The sequence below is a fragment of the Euleptes europaea genome, chromosome 17 (assembly GCF_029931775.1).
Source record: "Euleptes europaea isolate rEulEur1 chromosome 17, rEulEur1.hap1, whole genome shotgun sequence".
Classification (NCBI taxonomy): domain Eukaryota; kingdom Metazoa; phylum Chordata; class Lepidosauria; order Squamata; family Sphaerodactylidae; genus Euleptes; species Euleptes europaea.
This window is the reverse complement of record NC_079328.1, coordinates 787,046-805,787: the sequence shown is the minus strand read 5'-3', so window position 1 is coordinate 805,787 and position 18,742 is coordinate 787,046. Positions and strand designations below refer to the sequence as shown.

General features: G+C 48.4%; 1 protein-coding gene across 1 annotated transcript in view; it reads right to left on the bottom strand.

Annotated features, from left to right (window-relative positions):
• Positions 1-5,176: 5,176 nt before the first annotated feature.
• The window catches only part of GALNT12 (polypeptide N-acetylgalactosaminyltransferase 12), a 104,145-nt gene continuing 90,579 nt past the window's right edge, over positions 5,177-18,742 (bottom strand). The window contains exons 9-10 of the mRNA XM_056862934.1: positions 7,385-7,540; positions 5,177-5,341 (exon numbers count right to left, since the gene is read on the bottom strand). Of these exons, the coding sequence (XP_056718912.1) occupies positions 5,204-5,341; positions 7,385-7,540 (294 nt within the window). The 3' untranslated portion in view covers positions 5,177-5,203. The remainder of the gene's footprint in view (positions 5,342-7,384; positions 7,541-18,742) is intronic.

Genomic DNA, 18,742 nt, shown 5'->3' with positions numbered 1-18,742 from the left:
ACCCTGGATCGTAAGACAGCGGAGGGGATGAATGGTCACCGCGGAACGGCGGCCCTGCAGGCAGAAGCCTCATTGGATCTCCACAACCTTTGTATTCAAGGTATTTTCAGAAGCCCCTCGCCGGCAAAAAACGAGGACGGCCTTCTGTGAGGGAGCCGACATGGAGGGCGCCCTCGGAAGAAACCAAACCGGCTCCGAATAGGGTGAGTGACCAGGGAGAGACATTACTGATACCTGTTGTGTTACGAAACCCCCAGGGGGGGAACCTGTTGCTGTCGTGGCTATCCTGGACTCCGGGTGTTCCAGGACCCTGATTGATCAGGCTGTGGTAGAACGTCTGAAAATTGGGACTCGAGAACTGGACCAGCCCTTACATTTCCATCAAATGTTTTTTGGGGTGGGAGACCACTGGGAACAGATCCACTTCACGGTAGTCCCTAAGATTTCCTACCCAGTGGTTCTCGGTAACAACTGGCTGGAGGAGCACAATCCGGGCATTGATTGGGAACAAAGGCGGGTGGTGTTTGGAGCTCCCCAGTGCGAGAGACACAGCCGGGACAACTTACCCGGAGGCGAGGAGGGGAGTGCCGCCGCATTGGAGGTGCACATGCTACCCCCGGAGTACAGTGACTTTGCGGATGTATTTGAGGGGACGGACTGTGACTTGTTACCTCCTCACTGCACAACGGATTGTGCCATTGAACTGATTAAAGACGTTAAACCGTCCAAAGCCCGAGTTTATTCCATGAGTCCTCAAGAGAAAGCAGTACTGCGAGAATTTTTAGACAAGAACTTGAAGCGGGGGTTTATACGGCCGTCCAAGGCTGCATTTTCTTCTCCGTTTCTTTGTGAAGAAGGGTACATCTGACCTCAGACTGTGCGTAGACTATAGGGGGCTTAACGTGATTACAGAGACTAACGCCTATCCCATTCCCTTGATCCCGGATCTCCTGAATGCTCTACAGGAGGGTTGTGTATTCTCTAAAATTGATCTGGCGGAAGCCTACTACAGAGTCCGGATTAAGGAGGGGGACGAAGCTAAGACAGCCTTTTCTTGTTGTTATGGTTTGTTTGAATTTATGGTAATGCCCTTCGGTCTGTCTGGGGGGCCATCGTGCTTCATGCAATTAATTAATGAGATTCTACACGATCTCCTATTTCGAGGAGTCATAGCTTACTTAGACGATGTACTGATTTACTCCAGGGACCCTGAAGAACACCGTGAGTTGGTGCGGGAGGTTTTGTGTGGTTTAAGGGAGAATCATTTGTATGCTAAGTTGTCAAAATGTGCGTTCAATCAGGACCAGTTGTCGTTTCTCGGATATGTGGTATCCCCCCAAGGTTTGATCATGGACCCTGAGAAGGTGCAGGCGGTATGGGAGTGGGAACCCCCCAGAACTCGCAAACAGGTTCAGCAGTTCTTGGGGTTCGCTAACTTTTACAGAAGTTTTATTCAGGATTTCGCCCAAATAGCCTTACCAATTACCGATTTGCTTAAAACCAAATGCCGCTTGCCGTTTTGAGGTCAGGATGCAATTTTCTTTCAGGACAGACTGGTCATGGATCCTAGAGTTTTTTTCGCCATCTTCAGAGCATAGAGTAGGGGTCACTATGAGTATGAGAGTAGTTGTGAATTTCCTGCATTTTGTGTGTGTGTGGGGGGGTTGGACTATACCCCCCCAAAGGTTCCCTCTAACTTTATGTTTCTATTAATCTGTGAGAATGGAGTACATATCATTACACTCCATTACTGAACAATTGTTTGACATCCATGTTAAAATTCTTATCTTCTTTCCCATGTTTCAGCTATTGATTATAATTTTTTTTTAAAAATTGCCTGAATTTCAAAAGGTGTGGCTCAATAATTGTTTTTAGAGCTACAGATAACATTTTTTTCCCTTTATTTTACAGTTGTAGTGTTCCTTTTAAGGTCTTTTGCACGCTGATTTATTTCTCTGGCTTAAGAAAAGCTGATATCCTAGTCGTTGACTACAGCTTTGTCCAAATGAATGAAAAATGTAATAAAGTCATTCTTATATTGCGAACAAATAAGAACAAATAACAAATTCATCTGTCTTTTTCAGATTTACTGTAAGGACCTCTTGTGTTTTGTCTTGAGAAATTTCTTAAGCTTCATAAGCAAAAATTCAGGAGTTATCTAAATGAAAGTGCAGTGAATTAAAAAAGCTGGTACTTCAAGTGTTTGTAAAGCAGGGCAATTTATTCCAATATTGGATTAAATCAGAACATGAATCTTGCAGACAAACAGTGAAAACACATGATTGGTAAAAGGGAACTAGAAGTCACAATAACAATCCTTGTTTTCCTTCCAGTACCCTCCTAGCTCTTGCAAAGAAGACCCTTTTAAAAAAGATAAAAAAGACATGTATACACTGGAGCTGCAAATCAACAAAAAAAATATTGGCTTTCCTTTCAGTTTCATTAATCCAACACAGAACTCTGAAGGTTCTTATATAAATCTTTCTACATACGTGATTGTCGAAAATTTGTGAAGAGTGTGTATATCTAAACATTACAAGGCATGGTCTCCCAAAAATTACACTAATATTTATAAAATGACTGAATATTAATTGCACTTTTGAAATATATTTAAGACTCACATGGATAACATCAGGTAAAAAAGCTCTCCCAAGCATACCAAACAAAATTGGAAAGCTTAAGTGATAAGGCACTTAGGAAGAAGCAGCCTTTGAATATTTTGTAGTGCAAGTTTTCTTGCTGATACACCAATCAACTAAACATTATGAAGAGCCAGAATGAAAAATAATCTGAAAAATGACTAAAAAACAATGGATACAAATTCTTGGCATTACAGAAACATGGCCATCAGTGAATCTGTTTTCGAACTATTTACAGTTTATCCACATTGCTTTAGGGAACATCCATCTATACTATACAACTTACCCATGTGGTTGTCCAAGCTTAAGGTGTTCCTGTTCTGACCTACCCAACAAGGACTGAGGGCTACAGCTAGCAAATCTGGAGGAAGCTCCAAGGACAGCAGCTTCCTCCCCGGTTCAGAGTAACATCATTTACAAATTTGATGGCACCACTGCTCATGGCTGCTAAGGCTTACTGGGGTCTCTCTTAGCCCAGGATCTGAAACCAATATCAAACCATGGCTTCAGATTCTAGCTTAAGGAACACCATGCACGGTTTTTACTGCAGTTAACAGTGCAGATTAATTGATTAATGATGTTTAAGGAGAAGGGGAAACCTTGCTCCAGGATGTAAGAGGCTGCAAGGAACAGCGTTCACACCTGCCCGCCAATTTACTGACAATATTGAAAGCGCGCGTGGTGAGATGTATGCACCAGCCTTATACTGGCAATGAAGTTTTTCCCTGGGTCAAATGCAAGAGGACCAGTCACATGACTGAAGGCTGGGGCGATGTGGCAACAGGCAACACCATGACGACATTGCTCCCAGCTACTCTGTGGTGATGCGTGACAGTACAGACATTTCAGTAATTCTGAGACGGCTGATAAAATACATGAAGAGTGCACTCTGGTTCAACTTTAAGCAACACTTGTCAGCCCAAGAACACAAGTTATACTGAGGTTAATGAGATTTGCTTTTGTATAAGACAGCTGTTGTATGAGATGTTTGCCAAACTTCTGGACTGGTTGTGCTTAAGTATGGAAAACAAACAGGGAGGAAAAGTACAATGTTATGGAGTATTCTTCAGACTAATAGCACACTTTCCTCTTTTTTCATGCAAAGCAGGGCTGATGCATTGGCAGCGGGTGGCTTGCTAGTTTCTTATGTGTTCAATGAAGGGGCCACAAACAAACATGTCATAAATGACCCAAGATGTTGAAAATCTCCTTTAGAAATACGGAGTGCTTAAGAGTTAGCATATCTTTCTGTGGCTGGTCATACAATGTTATTCTCGATACACAATCTGTTGTCTTGTATCCTAAGCCTCAAGTTAAATTACAGGCAGCATCTAGTCTACGTAGAATTCAACAGCTACATTCTGGCAGGGGGGGTGGGGGGTACCACCCATTCCAACTGAAAGTGCTCAGAGGACAAAGGTACTTAATAACAAGAGAACCATAAAGTGGTCTCTACAAGGTCGGCTTTATGATGGGGTAGTGAATTCAGGTGGCCGATTTTGAGGGCGGTTTAGTCCCTCTCTCATCTTGCCCCTATCATGGAACAGGAGTAGCAGGTGCCTCCTTCCTTCTCTTCCCTCCTTCCTGTAATCGCACAACCCTCGAAAGGCTTAACTCTCTCAAGATTCCAGCAAGTGTCAGGGAAACCCAGTTAGACAGGTACGGCTACTGTGCTGGGTTTAAAGATGCCTGGGGAACGAGAAGGGAAGGGGTGTTGCCTGCATTGGGTACAGGTAATGAGGGTGAGAGGTAGTGGAGGGGGGGCTGGTAGACGCTTTGGGGGAGCCCTTGGTGGCTGGAAGGTGCTCTTAAGTAGAGACTGCTCAAGTATAATATTTGTGTTTTGAGGTAGTTGTGCCAGACAGCATTAAACAGATCTTTTTTTAAAAAGGCCACACATATTGTACAAATATTTTAAGGTATTTTAAAATGAATTACTTTAAAAAGTGAACCAAATACTTTGTTCCCTTAACCCCATTTCTGATCCCCAGGAGTGGCTTTTCAGGGGAGAAGCACCAACGATCTCTTTTGTGAGCTCATTGTGTCTGGTGCTGGTTGGAGCCAAACCAATTTGTGACATTTGGACAGTCCTCCAGTGTTTGTACATCTCAACTACAGTCCAATTTGTCAGATACCAATGGAGAGAAAGCCCACGTGCCATGGTGCAGCCACACATATTTTCACACACGTTTGGCCTAATCTTTTATCTTTAACACCTCTTAAAAGGAAGAATGTTTTAGTAAAAAAATAAATCTTTAAGTACTGTTCAGTAATGTCAGTGTTACCACTCAGATTTCATTGCCATACTTGAAGTTTATAAAAATACATTACCTCAGGGGAGGGGGATAGTTTTTTGGAAAAGTCATATAGCTGCCCAATATGGAGAACACAGAGGCACAGATGCCTGCAGCAGGGTCATCTGGGCCCAGAAAATATAGGCCTGAGGATCCTGCTGTTCTTCTAAACAAGGTAAAAGGAGAAGAAAAAAGTACAACTCTTCTACATATAAAAATAGCTGCATGTCTTCTTATTTGAATTCCAGAGGTGATCCTGGCATTTCTGGATCAACTTCTTTCTTTGAAAAACCACTTCTGGTATTCAGAATCGGTACAGGGCCATAATAAAGGTGCTGGGCTGCCATTGTAAGCATTGGCTTCAGCTTGTAGGCACTTCTGGGTCTGCATATGGACTAAACGACCGTCCTAGAAAAAAATGGTTCAGAATTACAATTTGTGGTAATCATACTAGAAAGTCTGATTGAGTCTTTCTGCCTCGGCCACTGCAATCACCTTTTCATCTTTCTGTGTTCCCCCCACCCCACACACACACACTAGCTGTGAGGTAGTAGAAAAGAGCAAGAGTCCAGTAGCACCTTAAAGACTAACAAAAATATTTTCTGGCAGGGTATGAGCTTTCGTGAGCCACAGCTCACTTCTTCAGACCTGAAGAAATGAGCTGTGGCTCACGAAAGCTCATACCCTGCCAGAAAATATTTTTGTTAGTCTTTAAGGTGCTACTGGACTCTTGCTCTTTTCTACTACTGCAGACAGACTAACACGGCTACCCACTGTGAATTAGCTGTGAGGTGTTTGGAGTGGACCAAACCCGCTGACTCGCCATGGCTGATGAGAAGCCCAAGGTGAGCGTGGGAAGTCTGTGGACCGGCATGGATGGATGGAGGAGGTGGGGGTAGGAGGGAGCACAGCACTGGCTCTACCACACCAGTTCTTGCGTGCCATTTTCTCCCCCCCCCTCCTGCCCCACCTCCATCTGGCTTCTTCTTGAGGTCCAGGAGGGAGGGAAGTGGAATCCCCGGTGGTTGGAGAGGATTAGTTTTCCCTATAAAAGAGAAGCTGCCTGCCTCTTGCAAATTAAGGGATCACCCCGCTTTTAGCAGGACAGCCTTTTTGTCCCTACCTCCCAGCTGAAAGTGGGGGGGGGGGGATGCACTAATCATGCACTGCTTGCAGCCTTACTAATGATAGAAAGTCTGATTGAAAATCTAGGTCAAAATACATTTTTTCATTCTTTATTAGTTTAAGAGGTACTACTGGAAGGAGAAAGAAGGCCAGAACACTGTCTCTGTGCTGAACATCATTTGACAACTGCAGTTAGTATTAGAACATTTTTCTGTGTCTACCACGTAAATGATAAATAAAGGCACCAATAACTGAATAGGGGCCCTTAAACAGACTTCAGTTGAAACCTGCAGAACCCACAGCTTTGGCTGCTGCAGGTCAGTTGTACCAATCAGTAAGAACAGGCTAGAAGAACTATTTCATCTATATTCCTCATTAGGCTTAGAATCCAAATATAAGTACTTTCATAAATGCAAAAGTCCAATGTGGTCTGTATGGTAAAGGAGCAAAATCAGGTCAGCTGTCTACCAGACAGTGAGAAACCTGAAAACTTCTAATATGAGATGAAGTTTAAAAATTCCAGACCATTTCCACCACTTAATTTGGGGACATTTCACAGACTCACAGATAGTGACTTGGATCTGCACAGAATAACTTTGTGCTGAGGCCTTGGGTAGCAGATACGGACATATATCTACGACCCACAGCACAGCACCATCGAAACTAGGCAGGACCAGCTGGAGCAGCACTGACCAGGGGACCCGAGGGCCCACCTCGCAGTCTACCGAGGCAGCCGGCGCAGGGGCGGCCATGTGCTCGGCGGGATCTCAAGGTCAGCAGAGGGTGGGGGTGGGGGGACAGACAAGGAGGGACTGTAGCTTCCTACACTTTAGCTTGCACATCCTATAAAACAAACCTTCTTCTTAAGAAGAGACTTCCTTGCAGCACCTTCAATGAACAAGGGACAACAAGACAGGAAAAAACAGGGGTGTGTGTGCGCTGAGCCTTGAGTGATATGAGCAGAGAAGCAGCAAGTTCAAGGATGTGCCAGCATGCCGTTCTGAACAACAATTCAGTCTGAAGCCTTGGCGCATCCTCACATGAACCCACATGAAGCTGCCTGACACTGAAATCAGACCCTTGGTCCATCGAGGTCAGTATTGCCTACTCAGGCTGGCAGCCGCTCTCCAGGGTTGAGGTCTTTCACATCAGCTCCTACCCAATCCTTGTTTTAGCTGGAGATGCCAGGGATTGAACCTGCTTGCTAAGCAGAGGCTCTCCCACTGAGCCACAGCCCTACCCTCTTGGGGACTCAGATCTACACTCTTCATTCCTCCTGCCACCAACTGCTGCATTGAGCAAAAAAAGACTGGACAGTATCCATACCTCTTGGAGAACAAATTTCTGGTTTTCAGGAATGTTCTGGATATTGTTTTCGCACAGGTACATTCTCAAATAATTGGTTCCTGGATCAACAGCAGCACAGGCTTCGGGATGCCGTGTATTGTAACGGATTTCATTGTGGGAGGTGTACTCAAAAAACTGTAAACCCCAAAAAAGAGAAAACAAACACATTGGAGGGTTGGGGGAGACGACCCACCAAACTATTCACGTTAATGGCATTTTAGAGAACAAGTTATTAAAATTGTCCTTAACAAGCTTTCAGTCCTTAGTGGCTATCAATCAATAGCTATCCAGCAATAACAACTGGGAAGAAAGTTCTGCAAAGAGGTAACTTCCCACCAGAACCTTTTGCTGGGGCCAACCAGTCACTTGGTAATGCCCAAGTAAGAAGAGAAGGAAAAGGAACAGTGTTGCACTTACCTGTAACTGTTGGCCATCAAGTGGTCTTCTGTGCAGATCAGAAAGCTTCTATTTTTTTCCTGCAGGTAATTAAAACAAAACATGCTGTGTCTCCCCCCCCCCCCCCAACAAAGTGCTTTCAACATGGGGTTGGTAGACGTTTAGGCAGTGAAATACCTTGTGTGATTATTTCTATGGCTTGGCAGCTTTGATGAAGCAACTGGTGGTAGAAAATACTTTCTAGTTGCAGTCAGTTTACGGCAACCCCTCATGGGGCTTTCAAGGCAAGAAACAAAGGTGCAGACCAGAAAGTTTCTAGAAGGATCTGCTCTGTAGCAGTGCTCCCCCTCCCCTCCAAGCCTAACAGCCTTTCCCACCCAAAAGGACACGTGACAAAGGGGTGGGGGAGCACTCTTCCCTCAGTTCTCCCTTTGCCGCCACAGAGGTGCCACAATTGTCAGAGTTATGCTTATTTCTGTTTCAGAGTCATACTTATTTCTGTTCAAGTGTGTCTGGTCGTTCTGCTGTTCAGCCTGCCAAGAGTCCAGGCAGGCTCTTGACATGAGTTAGGCCAAGTCCTGTGCAAGTGTTATTCTTTCGTTTTGTTTCTCTGAATGGGTCAAGCTGCCCCACTCCTTCCCCCTCCCTCTGCTCTGGCCTTGAGCTTCATGTAGGCACTTACAGTATTGAGGCTTACTCCCTCCCTCCTTCCTGCTAGGCTCTGTTATCACCTAATTCCCAGGCAGCCTGCTTCTGCACCTGGGATGACTCTGCTTAAAGTTATGCTTTGTAGTTTGGTTCGCCATTAGCAGCTTTGAACTCGTGGATTGCTCATGCTGTGTTCCTACGTGCTCAATAAACGTTTACCTGCTTCTGATTTACCTGTCTGAGCAAGTGACTTATTGGGATTGCCGAGGGTAGCTGAAGAACCTCACATTAAGCTGCTAATCTCTTTGCTCCGGTCTCCGCTCCCATCCCAACGTGCGGGTGGCTATGGCGGGCAATGGAGACGCCAAGAAGGAGGACGACAAGACGGTGCCGATCCTGACTCCAAGAAGGACAAGCCGGTGGGGGAGAAGTCGAGTGGCTCTGGCTCGGGAGTGCTGCCTAAGACCTCCTGTATTAGCACCTGGCTGGAGTCCCCCCGTACCTGGATGTCGGGGGTGGACAGTCGGCCTTGGAGGCCTGTGATTTCGGGCATGAGGTTTGAGGATGACCCGGTCCGAAGGGAAGCAGTTTGGCGGCATGAGTTGGAGGAAGAACGCCAACAGCTCCGCTTTGAGAAGCAGATGACAGAGAGGATGGAAGCCATGCACACTTTGATGCAAAACATGTGGCGTGAGTTGGATGACTTGCGGCAATGGCAACCGCAGCAGCCTCCGCAGCCGGCTCAGCCACCACCACCGCCGCCGGGGCAGCCGGGCCCAGCGCCCCCACCTCAGCGTGAGTTGAAGGTGATGTTTGACAGGTCGAGTGACCTTTTGTCTTATTTCCTAATCCAAGTGGATGTGTTCATGTGTGAACAGGGGGCGACTTTCCCCTTGGATGAGAGCCGGGTTCAATACGTTGTTTCGCTGCTTCAGGGGGAAGCGGCGGCATGGATGGTGCAACAGTATGAGCTGCGCTCTCGAGTTTTGAGGAGCCTGGATGACTTCATGGTGGCCCTCCGTAACCGGTTTGAAAACCCACATCGGGGGGGGGGAACGGGCCAAGATGGCTCTTTTGCAACTGCGCCAAGGGACTAAGTCGGTGGTGCAGTATGCCAGCGAGTTCCAGTTGCTCTCAAGTAAAATTTGGACTGGAGTGAAGCCACCCGAGTACAGTATTTTCGGGAGGGGCTCAATCCCGAATTGCAACACTGGGCTTTCATGCAAGGGAATCCTCCGGACGTGGAGGGATGGGTGCGGCATGCAGCCGACATCGAAAACCATAGGCAATTGTTGCAGCTCTCGAAGCAGCGCACTGCACGGGAAACCAAGCCCCGGGGAGACAGGCCTGGCACCCCAAGAGACTTTCGCTCCGGTTTCGGAGGGGGTCCTTCTGTAGCGGAACGGAACAAATGTTTTCAGAGTGGTGCCTGTCTCATTTGCGGAGGCTTGGGACATTTCGCCACTCGCTGCCCATCCCAGGTCGAGAAACCGGCCCCAACCCAGCCGGCAGCTGTGGAAGTGGAGAAGGGGCGCGTCGAGGGACAGGTTCGCCACAGAAGCGCCCCGCCGGGACAACGGGGGACACCCACCGCCCTACAACTTCAACCAGGGCAAGACCTGCCGAAAGCTTCCGGCTCATTGGAGTCGCGGATTACAAACCAAGCTACCGGCTCCTCAGAGCAGCAGATTACAAATCCTGCCTCCTCCTCCAGCGAGGAGGAGTGGAGCCTGCCGGCCAAAAATGCTGTCGGTCTGCTGTAAAGGGGGCTCCACAGCAGACCGCTCCGGACCTTGAGCAGGGAGCTCCGGTGATGGTAAGCGATCATGAGGACAACGTGTACATTGAGGTTGCCATTGCATTACCTGGGGGGGGCATGTTGCGAGTACCGGCCCTAGTTGATTCCGGCTGTGCCCGGACCCTAATGCATGAAGAGACTGCACACAAGTTACGGGTGAAATGGGTGGAGTTGCCTGAACCCATTCAATTTGCCCAGATGGACGGAAGTGACTTTAAGGGGAGGCGGTCACTCATAGAACTGCCTGAGTTGCCTTGGGAGTTGGGGAGCATTGGGAACAGCTCCATTTTACCATAGCCCCCTCTGTCAAATATCCCATCGTGCTAGGAATGAACTGGTTACATGGTCATAGTCCGTCCATAGACTGGAAAGCTTAGACTCTCATGTTCTTGCAAGCTCAGTGTTACCGACACAGGAGGGAGGTGGTGTTCAAAGAACAAGCGGCCGCGCTGCAAGAGCAGCCATCAGCAGAGGCTCCACCGCCTCGACTCCCCAAGGAATATGCAGTTTGCCGATGTATTTGATGTGCGTGAGTGTGATGAATTACCCCCTCATCGAGCCACTGATTGTGCAATTGAAGTAATAGGAGAAGGCAAACTCTCCAAAGGGAAGATATACCCTATGAGCCCTAAGGAAAAGGCAGTGTTAAGAGACTATTTGGACACCAATTTGGCAAGGGGGTTTATACGTCCGTCTTCAGCGCCTCACTCGGCGCCCGCCTTCTTCGTAAAGAAAAAGACTGGTGATTTGCGACTCTATAGATTTCCGCAGACTCAATGCGGTCACACAGACTAATGCCTACCCCCTTCCTCTTATTCCAGATCTGCTCGCTCAGTTGAAGGAAGGTCACATTTTTACTAAACTTGATTTAGTGGAAGCCTACCATCGTTTTCGGATCAGGAAAGGTGATGAACACAAGACAGCCTTCTCTAGTTGTTTTGGAATGCTTGAGTATTTAGTCATGCCGTTTGGCTTGACAGGGGCTCCGAGTGTCTTCATGCAAATGATCAATGAGGTGTTACATGACTTGCTGTTCAAAGGAGTGATTGGTTATTTAGATGATATTTTAATATACACCAAGACCAGGGAAGAACATGTGGCCCTGGTGAAAGAAGTGTTAAGTCGATTGCATGCTCACAGGTTGTATGCTAAGGTTTCCAAATGTGACTTTCATCAATCTTCCATTACTTTTCTGGGATACATAGTGTCACATCAGAGACTTGCCATGGACCCTGAAAAGGTTCGGGCGGTGGTGGAGTGGGAAGTCCCCACTACCCGCAAACAATTGCAGCAATTTCTCGGCTTTGCTAATTTCTACCGCAATTATATTCATAACTTTGCGCAAATAGCCTTGCCTCTGACTTCACTGTTACGAACGAAAGGCAAGGGACTGCAGCCATGCTGGCGTTAGCCAAGTTACGGTGGGATCCTGAATGTCAACAAGCATTTGACACATTAAAACAGTTGTTCACATCTGGACCAGTGTTGAAACACCCTGATAGTGAAAAACCTTTCGTGGTACAGGTGGACGCTTCAGACGTAGCTATGGGGGGGCACTCCTCCAGAGAGACGAGGGTGGTCAATTACAACCCTGCGCGTATTTTTCTAAGTAGTTCTCTCAAGCTGAACTTAACTGGGCTATTTGGGAAAAGGAGGCAGCAGCTGTAAAACAGGCCCTCTCGGTTTGAAGACATTTTTTGGAAGGGGTTGACGTTCCTTTTGAGGTTTGGACGGATCACAAGAACCTAGAGGCACTAAAAGGGTCTAGAAAACTGTCCACCAAACAGGTTCGTTGGGCTCAGTTCTTTGCCAAGTTCCGATTTGTGTTAAAACATGTTCCAGGGAAAGAAAATTGTTTAGCTGACGCACAGTCCCGACTTCCCCAGTACCGAAGTCAAATCGATTGCCCGGTGGATTCTTTATTCACTCCAGAGCAAAGGGGGGAAGTGTCGGGATTGGCCATGATCCCTAGGGCTCAGAGCCAGGCAGGAAATTCAGACCCGGCAAGTGGACTCCCAGAAGTTTTCCACGCTAAGGTGGCCGAAGCCGCACGCCAGGAGGAAGAGGTCCAAAAGCTTCCTCAAACTCTTACTCGCTGGGGGGAGTTGTGGTATCGTGGGGTGAAACTATATGTTCCGGAAACTGTTCGGAGGGAGGTGTTAGAAATGGCTCATGGGGCAAAAACCACAGGACATTTAGGGTTTGTCAAGTCTTTACATTTGTTGAGGCGTCAATTTTGGTGGCCAGGCATGAGAGCTGATGTGGACCTTTATGTGCGCAGTTGCCCCACCTGTGCAACCTCTAAAGGACTTATGGGGAAACCCCCAGGACTCCTCAAGCCTTTGGAAGTCCCGTCCGTTCCCTTTGCCATGGACTTTATTATGGACCTTCCCCCCAGCCGAGGGAAGACTGTATTGTGGGTGGTGATGGACTTATTTTCTAAGCAAGTGCATTTCGTTCCTTGTTCGGGCTTGCCAACGGCCCAAAAGCTGGCACATATGTTTGTTACACACGTGTTGAAATATCACTCGTTCCCACGCAAGATAATATCCGACAGAGGCCCACAGTTTGTGGCTAAGTTCTGGAAAGCGTTTTTAGAGCTCATGGGGGTGTAACAAGGTTTGTCTTCGGCACACCATCCCCAGACGGATGGACAGACGGAACGTGATAATTCTGTGGTAGAATGCTAATTACGCTGTTATGTGAATTATCACCAGGATGATTGGGTGGATCTCCTGCCATTTGCAGAGTATGCTTACAATAATGCTCTTCATTCGTCCACGGGGTACAGTCCCTTCCAGGTGGTGTACGGCCGGGATTTCGGACCCTTTGGGAACGTAGAACTGCTCCAGGAGGAGGGGGTAAAAGGTGAAGTGGGAGATTGGGTGCAGGTGGTTCAAAACACGTGGCCTTGGCTCCAGAAAAACCTGGAGTGAGCTAAACGCAAGTACAAAGAGCATGCAGACAAACATCGTTCCCTGTCCACCAAAAACCTTCGGACCCTACGACCATGTAAAAAGCTCAGTAATAAATATGTGGGTCTGTCAGCCCTTGGCCCAATTTGAACCAAAAACCACATCAGAGACAGTCAGGTCCAAAGAAGCTGGTTTTTACTGGTCAAAATAGGTTAACAGAGCATAAAGGAAAAGTTGACAGCAATGATGCCTGCTGGCTTGAACTTGGTAATATAAAAGCATAGAAAACGGCAAGAGATTACAAACCATAAACAGAACTGAGTTCTCAGAGCTTCAAACGGAGTTAGGTATGCACAACAATCCTTGAGTCTGGTCAGTGGGAAAACGAAAGTAAACAAATCAACTGAGATACAGGCCTGACATCCTGCCCCCCTTAAGGCCCCCTCACATCTTGCCAGGGGGACGGCCTGTCTGGGTAGGCGGAGTGAAAGGCGTTCACTAAGTGTGGGGCGGAGACATCTCGTGCACGCACCCACTCATCGTAGGCAGGGGGGAAGTGCTTCCAGCGAATTAAGTACTGCAGGGATCCATGCCGTACACGTGAATCCAGGATTTTTGACACTTCAAAATGTTCCTCCCCCCCACCATCACGGGCTGCTCGGGAGGCGGTTCTGGGTGGCACTCCGAGGAGGCAACATGAGGCTTTAGGAGGCTGACATGGAAGACTGGGTGGATACACCTCAGGGTCTTGGGGAGAGTCAGTTCCACAGTGACAGGGTTAATGATCCGGGCGATGGGATATGGTCCAATGTACTTGGCACTGAGTTTATGGCAAGGTCGAGTGGATCGCAGGTTTTTAGTAGAAAGTTACACTAATTCACCAACCTGGAAATCCTTGCTGGGGAGCGATGCTTATCTGCCTGCACTTTATATTTGCGCTTGGCTCTATCTAGGTTGCTTACCAGCCAGGGCCACGTGGTGCGGAGGGCATGCGCCAGAGGGGCAATAGGACCGAAGTCCTGACCGTACACAGCATAGAAAGGGCTGAACCCTGTAGATTGATGGACAGCATTATTGTAAGCATATTCTGCAAACGGCAACAGTTCTACCCAGTCATCTTGGTGATAATTGACATAACAACGTAAATAACATTCCAGTACAGCATTGACACGTTCAGTTTGCCCATCCGTCTGGGGATGGTAAGCACTCGACAACCCCTGCTCCACCCCCACCAACTTGAGGAAAGCCTTCCCAAATTTAGCCACGAAACTCCTTCCATGGCCGCAGATTATCTTGCGTGGGAACGAATGCAGACGGAAAACATGTGACACAAAGAGGCGGGCCAACTTGGGGGCGGAGGGAATACCCGCACACGGAACCAAGTGTACCTGTTTGGAAAATAAGTCAGTAATAATCCATAGTAGTTTTGCCCCTGCTAAGTGGGAGATCCGTCATGAAATCCATGGCAATCACTTCCCAGGGCTTGCAGCAGTCCTGGGGGCTTGCCTTGAGACCGTTTGACTGTGGCACAAATAGGGCAGCTGCGAACAAAGGAGTCCACATCAGAACGCATCCTTCCCACCAAAACTGTCTGTGCAACAAGTGAAGGGTTTTCAGGAACCCAAAGTGTCCCGCAGTTTTAGTTCCATGGGCCAATTGCAGGACTTCTCTTCGAAGTATCTTAGGCACGTATAATTTCAAGTCTTTGTACCAACAACCACCTTGCTCAAGTACACCTTGGGGCAGGGTCTGGGCAGTGCGTTCGGCTAAACACTGAGCCCGAAGGGAGTCCAGGAAGGAGTTGGAGATGATCACCCCCCTCCTTTTGCAGGAGAGGGTGAACCAGGAGCTGGTGGAGATGGAAGGGGGGGAAACTGGTTGCTGCGGGGCGCCGGAGTCAGACGGCGCAAGAGGGGCTGGCGAGGGAGCCTGCTGGGTAGGGTTGGTTACCTTGTCGGCCACTGCGCGGTTTCCATGCTGGGGTCGAGTTTGGGACCGGGTCTGCATGGCCAGCATGGGCAGGACCCCTCTGTGCGCCGGGGTGAATAAAGAGTCTGTCGGCCGATCAAGTTTTACTGGGTATTGAGGCAACCGGGAGAGGGCATCAGCAAGCACGTTCTGTTTCCCGGGCACATGTTTAAGAACAAAACGAAATTGGGCGAAGAAGTCCACCCAACGCTGTTGTTTTGCGGACAACTTATGGGTCCCCGTGAGGGCAGCTAGATTTTTGTGATCGGTACAGACTTCAAAGGGGACCCTAGATCCCTCCAGGAATTGTCTCCAAGAGTAAGGGCATGGTGGACGGCTGATGCCTCCTTTTCCCAAATGGGCCAGTTTAACTGAGCATGTGCAATTTTTTTTGAGAAGTAGGCACAGGGGTGAAGGAGACCATTCGGTCCTCTCTGGAGAAGGGGCCCCCCCATGGCTACGTCAGACGCATCGACCTGTACAATAAACATTTGGTTCGGATCTGGGTGCTGCAGGACAGGTTCAGAAGTGAAAAGCCGTTTGAGGGCTACAAAGGCGGATTGGCATTGATCAGTCCACAGTACTTTGGCAGAGGGCAACGTTGCAGAAACCCCTTTACCCTTTGTTTTCAGGAGGTCAGTGATTGGCAGCGCCACTTGAGCGAAGTTGGGAATGAAACCGCGGTAGAAATTAGCAAAGCCCAGAAATTGCTGCACTTGCTTGCGGGTGGAGGGTGGGGTCCAGTCAAGTACCGATTGGACTTTAGCGGGGTCCATGCTAAGGCCACGATGAGAGATTATGTACCCCAAGAAAGTTATTTTCTCTCGGTGAAATTCGCATTTAGACAGCTTTGCACAGAGCTGGTGGTTACGTAGACGTTGCAAAACTTCTCTGACCAGAGCAACATGTTCCTCCATGGTTCTTGAATAAATAAGGATGTCATCTAAATAAACTACCACGCCGCGGTACAGCAAATTATGGAGGATTTCGTTAATGAGTTGCATGAAGACCCCTGGGGCCCCTTTTAATCCAAAAGGCATCACAAGAAATTCATACATTTCAAAACAGCTAGAGAAGGTGGTGAGGGGCTCGTCTCCCTCACGGATACGAACGCGATACTAAGCTTCCACTAAGTTCAATTTGGAGAAAACGCGTCCCTCCTGTAATTGCCCCAAAATATCTGAAATCAACAGTATGGGGTAGGCGTTGGCTTGGGTAACTGCATTAAGCTTTTGGAAGTCAATGCATAAACGCAGATCACCCTCCTTTTTTTGGACAAAGAACGCAGGGGCTGAGTTGGGAGCGTTCGATTGCCGAATGAACCCTCGAGCAAGATTTTTATCCAGAAAGTCACGTAACACAGCGCGTTCGGAAACGCTCATGGGGTAAATCTTGCTCTTAGTCAGTGTGCAATCTTTTACCACCTCAATTGCACAGTCAGTGGTACGGTGGGGGGGGCAAGGCATCACATTCTTTAACATCAAAGACATCTGCAAAGTCTCTGTATGCTTCGGGCAAAGGCGGTGGCGATGAGGCATCAGAGGTTAAAGCCAGAGCGGGTGGAGGCACCACCGCGACTTTCTGTCGGTGCTGTTCACACTTGGGGTTGGCAAAGGTAATAGTGTCAGTTTCCCAGTCTATACAGGGACTATGTCCTTTAAGCCAATTAATCCCTAGAACAACTTCGAACTGGATGGGGGCTATGGTAAAGTCTATTTGTTCCCAATGAGAACCAATACCCATCGCCACTCCCCGTGTGCAATGATCGACTGGTCCCCCCTTAAAATGGCTCCCATCCATCTGGGCGAATTGGACGGGAGCTGGTAGCGCCTCGGACTTGACTTTGAGGGCTGCAAACGTGGTCTCACTAATTAAAGTGCGGCCGCAGCCAGAGTCTATAAGGGCCTTTACAGGTAATTGGGGACCCCCTTTATAGTGTTGCAACACTGCATCCACATACACCGTATTTTCTACTTCTCTCACCTTCACCGGTTTCCCGGGTTTTGCAGGAGAAACTGCGGGGGTCTGCGGGGATGCTCCATTCACCGCAGACCGTGACCGGTTCCTTGACAGGTCAAGAGGCGAGTCCAGGTTTAACGCTGGGGTATCCTGGAGATGATCCCCGTCCGAAGATGGAGAATTGTCCCCCACTGGGTCACTTGTAATCCAAGACCCGGAGGGGTCTGCAGAAGTAGGAAGATCGGGAGAGTCTCTGAAATGAAGTGCAGAGGGTGTGAGCCATCCCGGCGCTGTACTGTGGGTGGCTGCGGTGCCTCTGCGTTGAGGTCGTCCCCGAGCCCGGGGCGATGCGTCTGGTCGAGGGAACTCCGGGCGTTGAGGACAAGCTGAAGCAAAGTGGCCCATAGCGCCGCGAACGAGACAGGCCCCCTTTTGGAATCGGGACTCGCGAGCCTGAGGGGGTCGTGCTGATCTCCGCGGGCAGGGAGCGGAAGCCTTGGGAGGAGGCTTCTGGCTTCCCCTCTCCTTGGGTCGCTGACGGGGTAGTATCTCTGCCGAGCCGGCAAAAGAGATCTTCAGTTTGGGTGGTCTCCATGGAATTGGAGGTAGTACGGGTGCTAGTGTGGATCCAAGGAACGGGGCCCCTGGCCTTCCAGGCAGCCTGCTTCTGCACCTGGGATGACTCTGTGCTTAAAGTTATGCTTTGTAGTTTGGTTCGTCATTAGCAGCTTTGAACTCGTGGATTGCTCATGCTATGTTCTCACGTGCTCCTCAATAAACGTTTACCTACTTCTGATTTACCCGTCTGAGCAAGTGACTTATTGGGATTGCCGAGGGTAGCTGAAGAACCTCACAACAATGGCATATAGGCAGCCCACAGGGGGAAAGGAGGGAGGAATGTGTGCTTGCATAGAAGACCACTTGATGAACAACAGTTACAGATAAGTGCAACACTGTTTTCATCTTTGTGGCTTCTGTGCAGTCCCACATTGGGAGAGTAGCAAGCTAACTTATTGTGGAGGCGGGCATGTGAATTCAGCAGTGAATTCAAGACTGCTCTCCCCACAGATGCCTCAGCTCTTACGTCCATGTCCATTGCGAAACGGCAGATGAAGGTCAAAGGAGCTCACCCTATAGCCGCCTTGCAGATGTCCTGGATGTCCATGCTACAGGAGAAGACAGCTGAGGAGGCTTGAGCTCTGGTGAAATGAGCCTCAACTGGTAAAGGACAGTCTACACCAGCAGTGTTGTAGGCCAGTCTAATAGCTGACGATACCCATCATGACAGTGTTTGAGGGGATGCAGTCCTACCCTTTTTTGGCCCCCGAAAGATTATCATCTAGCCTGAACCCTCATGTGCGTTTTAAATAAAGAAGTAAAGCCCTGCGTACATCAAGTGTGTGCAGAATCCTTTCTGACTGAGATTGTGGATTAGGAAAAAAATGTGGGTAAAGTGATATCTTGAGAAAGGAGGAACCTGGAGATCACCTTCGATAGAAATTCAATACTGGGACGTAAAACCACTCTATCTCTGTGGAACTCTGCACCAAAAAGGCAGTCTTATAGGTCAAGAGAGCTAAGTCACAGGAGGCCATGGGTTCAAAGGGCTTAAGCATTAAGCGTGTTAAAATGAGGGAAAGACTCCATTGAAAA